At 38.8% G+C, this 6,754-nt stretch overlaps 2 protein-coding genes across 2 annotated transcripts in view; one reads left to right on the forward strand and one right to left on the reverse strand.

The window, feature by feature from the left end:
• Window positions 1-1,885, forward strand: part of LOC105159586 (SKP1-like protein 1A) — a 2,604-nt gene extending 719 nt beyond the window's left edge. The window contains exons 2-3 of the mRNA XM_011076698.2: window positions 9-11; window positions 1,412-1,885. Of these exons, the coding sequence (XP_011075000.1) occupies window positions 9-11; window positions 1,412-1,585 (177 nt within the window). The 3' untranslated portion in view covers window positions 1,586-1,885. The remainder of the gene's footprint in view (window positions 1-8; window positions 12-1,411) is intronic.
• LOC105159360 (CO(2)-response secreted protease-like) lies at window positions 2,390-5,842 on the reverse strand. The gene is made up of 9 exons (XM_011076399.1): window positions 5,580-5,842; window positions 5,233-5,477; window positions 4,916-5,027; window positions 4,294-4,798; window positions 4,056-4,162; window positions 3,729-3,971; window positions 3,532-3,646; window positions 3,225-3,435; window positions 2,390-3,085 (listed from the first exon to the last, which is right to left on the reverse strand). The coding sequence occupies exons 1-9, from the start codon at window positions 5,756-5,758 to the stop codon at window positions 2,514-2,516; spliced, it is 2,289 nt and encodes a 762-aa protein (XP_011074701.1). The 5' UTR covers window positions 5,759-5,842; the 3' UTR covers window positions 2,390-2,513.

A 6,754-nucleotide genomic window follows, 5' to 3' on the forward strand; every position in this document is an offset into this window, starting at 1 on the left:
ACCTCATTTTGGTATATTTTTAGATGTCGACTTTATTATGGTTAATTCAGTTATTTGGAAGCATGATTGGCGCTATTTTAACGCAATATGCTTTAGGTTTTTATCTGATGCTACTATATTTGTCTTTGCTGCATTTCTTTATTTATTTTTACACCCGTTACTGTTAAAATTGCCATGACGGTTGCCTGTATGTATCTGTTCTGCTGTTATGAATGATCTGTTTTCAATTTAATCCTATGTCATAGTGTTGCAGTTTTTGTGTTTTCTGTAAACAGCTTCCTTCCGGCTTTTTATCTATACAATTTGCGCCTTCTAACATGTGAAAATAATCATTGGTCTATTGTTGATTTAGACATCATTATGACAGGCTATTTGATTCAGGGACATTTGTGTTCTCATTGCCTTTCATATGTGTTTGGTTGCCTTCACACAAAGGCTGAATGCTGATTCCACATGTTCAAATTATTTCACTTCCCTTTTTATTCCAAGACCGGGGAGCAGCTGATTTCTTTGTATACTTATTTAATAGTTTACAGCACACATTTTCATACTTTGGTTCCAACCTGCTGATGGTACATCAGGCATGAGACTGGCCATAGCGGATCTGTGCAACTTTTTAGGAGGATTAGGGCACTGAAATATGTGATATGATTTATATGAATGGACACTTCGAGCAAGGTACTAGCCACCACTGATTCATGCAATTTTTTTGGAGCAGTTAGGGCACTTACAACACACCTACACAGACCCAAAGATTCATTAATCTTAATTTACATGCTTTATTTATGTATTTTTCAGTTTATTGGTACAACATCCCGAATCTGGATTTGCTAAATTATTTCTTTAAACTTTGTGGCACTAGCAACCTGGTGGTACAGTTTTATTTCTAATGGAAGTGTAAACTTTTCTCTTGCTATCAGATATGCTACTCTCTAAGAGTGGTGGTGTTACTTGTTATTTATGTAATAAATAAACTTGTATCTTGTTCACTATTTTTCTCTTAAATAATTGTGCATATAGCTGATGTGTTTTAAGGACTTCAACGGGTTACTGTATTTTTCTTATTGTAAACTGGAAAATCTACATTTCGTCAACTTTAATGAAAAGGGAAGTTAGAAATAGAGCTTGTTGATACTTGATACTTATTATGTAAGGAGGCAAGGTTGTGCTTGAGCTATTAAGTTCATGGTTGTTACATATGCGGCATTGAGTTTGTCCTGTCTTATTGTTTTAAATACCTGTTATCTGATTAAAGATGTAGGGAGCAGGGAATTCTCATTTGCAAGCAGGGATCTAAACTGACGGCCAAGCTTTTGACACTATGGTTGAATCACATGAATGTGCTTACATGTTAACTTCCCTCTCCATTGCAACTTGGATGTTTACTATGGTTTGCACTATTTCTTTCCAGGCTGCTAACTACCTGAATATCAAGGGTCTTCTGGATCTGACTTGCCAGACTGTTGCTGACATGATCAAAGGAAAAACTCCAGAGGAGATTCGAAAGACATTCAACATCAAGAATGACTTCACTCCTGAAGAGGAAGAGGAAGTCCGAAGAGAGAACCAATGGGCTTTTGAGTAGAACAGCTACAAAAATAATTAAATTTTCTGTTTTATCAAGTTCTATGGTGGCATATGAAGTACTATGTTCGACTATTTCTATCAAATGTAATCTGAGGTTTGTACCCGTCGCATTGGCTTAGTTAAAAAACTTTGTGGTTCAGAGTATCTAGCTTCGGGTATAGGTTTACCTGAACTGCTTTTCATGCAAAATCTGGTTCAGATCATCATTGTCAGGACTTCGTATTGTTCTCCTCTTCATATGTGATCCGCTTCACATTCTTTAGGTAATCATGGCAAATACATATCTTGCCAGCCTGAATGATTGATTCGTTATATTAACTGGCACCTGACTGGCGGGAATTTCTCAGTATGCACATAACATAACCCTTGCCTTCTTAATCTTTGCATGCTCCTTAAAGTAAATTGATTTGCTGGGAATACAGAAAAAAGAAGCAATGTATACCCGAAATTTATTGCAAGTGCACTTCACAAAATTGCAATTTATGAGTTACATCCAATAATAATTATTCTCATTCATGCTTTAATTTTGCATTTATTGCATCTAAAACCATTTTACTTTCCATAGTTTGATGACAAGAAAATTGTTTTTCTTTGTTGTTTATTAGTTCAAATGATAAGTGTTTTATGCATTTTACCCTCAAATTTAAATCGCACAATCTTTTTCTTTTACTTTGCTAATGTCTCCTATTTCTTCTAATCTTAGATGGTGGCCTCGATTTTCCAACTACAGCTTCCAAAACTATCCCAATTAAAGCCAAAAATGCACCATAAAAATGAAAATCAACGGACAGAATACTGTGCGCAAGGGGAGATTAGCATCTCTGTTTTAACAGATTAACAATGATATAATAAGCTTACATTATGTGATTCCTTTATTTTCATATCACAACCTTTCGGTACCTTAAAGAGGTAGTCAGACGATTATTTTATCGACTATCTTGTCCAATATTACTCACAACAAACGGACTCCGAACTTTGTATTTCTCGTTGGACCAAGTAATCGATCCAAACAAGTCCTCTTGAGATTTTGTAGTCTGTTGGAAAGTCACTTGAAAAGTTAGTTTCTTGTTATCCCTTGTGAACTTCAGTGTGTTTGGTACCACTTGAACATCCACACCTTCAGGGGCCTCAACAATGGCAGTGTAGATTGATTCATCTTCACCAACATTAGTCACAGTTCTGTTCACTGTCTTGATGTCGTTTTCTTGTAATAAGGAAATGGCTATTGAAGGATAGTTCATGTTGGAGATTAAATCTAAGCTTGACTCAACAGGGCAAGAAAAGTTAACAGGAAGATCCGATGCAATCATTTTAATGTCGCTTGTGTTGTAGCCGATGTTGCAGAGAAATTGGATGTAATCCATTGTTTCAGTCTCATAGATGAGCCCCGGCTGAAGTGGACCTGTTAGACTTATTTCACCTGCTCCAATGTCATAAGGCGTGGCTATCGATCCCGTTTCTGTAATGATAGGGGCATCTGAATTGTTCCTCTGGATTGCTGGAAATGAGATAAAAATAAATTCTGTTATTAGGACGCCTTTGAAACATAGCTCGATTTGTATGAACATTTCAATTTGTTGTATGCTCTTGATTTGTTCTTAAAATGTACCAAAGAGTTTGTTTATATGGTACAGTACCTGTTGTCATGATGGCTGATCTAATAGCAGCAGGGCTCCATGTGGGGTGCTGAGACTTGACTGCTGCAGCTAGCCCAGAAACATGGGGGCAGGACATGGATGTGCCTGAGATTATGCCATACAGCGCTGGTTCTCTGCCTGGAAGGGTTAGTTCATCGCTGTTTGGAGACCACGCTGCAAGAATGTTTTGTCCTGGTGCTGTTATATCCGGCTAGACAGTAAAACAAAGATAACTTTAGTCTCTTCTTGCCTATGCCCTTAGATCAGTAAACCGTCTATCTACACAACGGAAGAGAAAAATATTTACTTTGATAAGGTTCCCAACGCCAAATACAGGGCCTCTTGAAGAGAAGAGGGCTACAACTGGAGCTGGCTTGTAATTTGGTATAACGACAGTAGGTAGAATGGTTGCGACTGGGTTGCTTCAGAAGCGCCAAAAGATGCAGTTTAGCAACAGATACATTATTTATGCCTTCTCTTTTGTTGACTTGATGAATGAATTACCTGCTTGAGTTGATATAAGATAGTATTTCAGCTCCATCCTCTTCAATGACAGCAGTGACTGGAAAATCTGTATATGTTGTTTCCAATTGCCGCAAGTCATCATCAATCAATACCATCCCAATAGCACCTTGGTCCTTCAACGTCTCATACTTAATTGTTGTTCCAAAAGGTCGAACCTTGTTTTCACACAGGACAATCTTTTCTTTTACTTTATCACCATCTAATGAACCTGGGTTGCAATTCCTAAACCAACAAGTCTAGCTATTTTCAGAAAATCTGATGTTACTAACTCAGTTCAAGACATAGGAGTTCTTGTTCATATTGTACCTTGCGTCGTCATCACCCTGTTGGCTGGATTCTGATTTTGCTGAAAGTCCATCTATTAAGGGATAAACTGGAGATTTATTGAGATCTGAGAAATTGATGGCTCCACCCTGAGATCCCACATGAAAATGCTTACATTCATTAGATTATCAACTGTGATTTCTGAGGGGTAAGCCAAAGATCAGTCCTGAATATGTAATGACTGAGAAACTAACAAATTCCTGAAAACTTGATTGATTACCTTAATCACTTTGTTTCCTCCTAAGACGACATCTGACTGAAAATCACGGTCAATGGTGGTGGCAGCGACAGTTAGAATCCAAGGTGCAGCATTATCAACTGTTGCAGAAGAAGGACCACTATTACCAGCAGAGCATACCACAATGATGCCCTTTTCGGTTGCATGAAATGCCCCAATGATAATGGGATTATCGGAAAATAGCTCGGAAGGTGAAAAACCTAGAGACACGGATAGCACATCAACCCCATCTGCAATTGCATCATCAAATCCTTTCAGTATGGCTGATCCGATGCAGAAATTACTGGGACAAACACGATACATGGCTATTCTTGAACCTGGGGAACCCCCCTTTGCAGTCCCTTTAGCTAGGCCGTAATATGATGCCCCAGAAACCGGGCGCCCAGCTGCTGTGGATGCAACATGACTGCCATGGCCAACATTATCCCTGGGAGTGCCGGGGATCCCAAGTTCAGGATCGTCATAATATCTTGCTCCAATTATTTTCCTGTTGGGAATTGTTTTTGTTCAATATTGGTTATGTTGAATCAGGAGGGGTTCAAGATTTCCTGATTCTGGAGGTGTGTCTTAGAAGAAAAATTGTTTATATTTGTAAATTCTTTACCGGTTGCAACTGGAGGATGTGAAATTTTCGCCTTCCATGCATGTTCCTTTCCAACGTGATGGGATTGCACCGATTCCCTCATCATTGAAACTCTCAGATTCAGGCCAAATTCCTGAGATGTTATCAAACTTTAAACTCCGAAGTGATGTTATTGATAGTTTGAACGAACAAAAAGAACTCACAAAAAAATGTTCAGAGCATGCATAAAAATGTAATGCTCTCTCCAAACTGCAGTTGCGTTCCTTCTGTTATAATTATTTTATTACAGTAGCAACAGCTTTTGACAACAGTAGAAGTCTTGAAATGGTTAGTTTCACCTGTATCCAAGAAACCAATTATAGTGTCTTCTCCACTCGACGACGAGTCAGTGGGGACTTTCGGAGTGGAATCGAGATACTTCAAGAAATCCCAAGAATGGGTCGTGTGAAGTTGCAAGACAGGGTCAGGAAAAACAGACACTACACCAGGTCTTTTGGCTATTAATTTTGCTTCTTTATCTGATAAACGAGCAGCAAACCCCAAGAAACCATGACTGTATGTATGTAAGACAGCATTCTTCTTCCTGTAAGTAAACATTTCCAGTGAAATGCTTGCACAAGCCCAACATTTTATATAGTTAAATAAGACTTGCATATACAATATTGACAATAAACAGTATAATGACCTGTTCATCAAAGACCTCAGGAGCTGAGCATGATCATTTCTTGGGGCACCATTTGGCGAACGGGTGGCTCCCATGTATACAATATAAACTCCATTGCGTTCTGGTTCAGCTGCAGCAGTTTCTCCAAGAAATGGGATAACCAAAAGATTGAAAAAGAGAAAAAGTTGAGGCCCATTCATGATGCTTCTGGGTTAATATGTTCCAATACACTCCTACCTGAATACACACTGGCACAGCCTTGATCTTAAGCTCTTTATATAGCATTTAAGCAGTAGTCAGAAATGGTAAGGCAATTAGAACTTCGTGGGAAATTCCACTTTATAACAGATTCATGCGTGTTCCAGCTGCAACTACATATTTCAATCAATCTAGTGCTACCATATGCACACCAAGTGGGCTAGATGCACACCTGGAAATGGTATTGACAATGATAGTGGTGGAAATGATGGAGACTGGAAGAAGACTTTTAAGTATGCAAGGGATTGTTTGAATGGAATACAATGACTACATGTTTAATGAAGAATGTACAACAAATGCGGGTGACAACTTAATAGAAGAGTCCACACTATCCAAATGGGAACTCCAGTTTGCACGAAGCTCCCAGATTCAGTCACATCGACTTTAAGGCTGCAGTTTTCTTGCATTGATGGGCTAATTTCCAAGCAGGCCATTCAAGGTTTTACAGTCTCAGCCTTTTCGTGATTGCAGAATTCATACAAGGATCCCTCTCAGGCAACATCCTCTTGTTTCATCTTCTGGCAATTAACCAATGCAGGTATGCTTACTTCTCAAAATGCATAAATAGAAGTGTGTTACAATAAAGTGCAAGCTTTAGCATTCTCAATCCAGAAAGTGAGAAAACTACACTCAGTTGATTCCAAAAGTGAGGCAAATAATGGTCGTTCTCATAGGAACTTCAGTGATATTGGGCAACATCGTCCTACTCTAACCCATCAAGTATCTATATGCAGCACCTAGATGGCACCGGACTAATCAACATTTTGTATTGCTCATCTCTTTGAGCGATAAGGGCTTCATTTAGGTAGAAATCTTTACATCTATGTAGCTCCACAATCCAGAGATACGTATTAGGATTTCCACTTAAGAGTCAATTCCTTGTGGGCCTAAATTTGGCTCCCCCCCCCCCCCCTTTTGGGGTTTGTTTAGCGCGCTTC

The sequence above is a fragment of the Sesamum indicum genome, linkage group LG3 (genome assembly GCF_000512975.1).
Source record: "Sesamum indicum cultivar Zhongzhi No. 13 linkage group LG3, S_indicum_v1.0, whole genome shotgun sequence".
Classification (NCBI taxonomy): Eukaryota; Viridiplantae; Streptophyta; class Magnoliopsida; order Lamiales; family Pedaliaceae; genus Sesamum; species Sesamum indicum.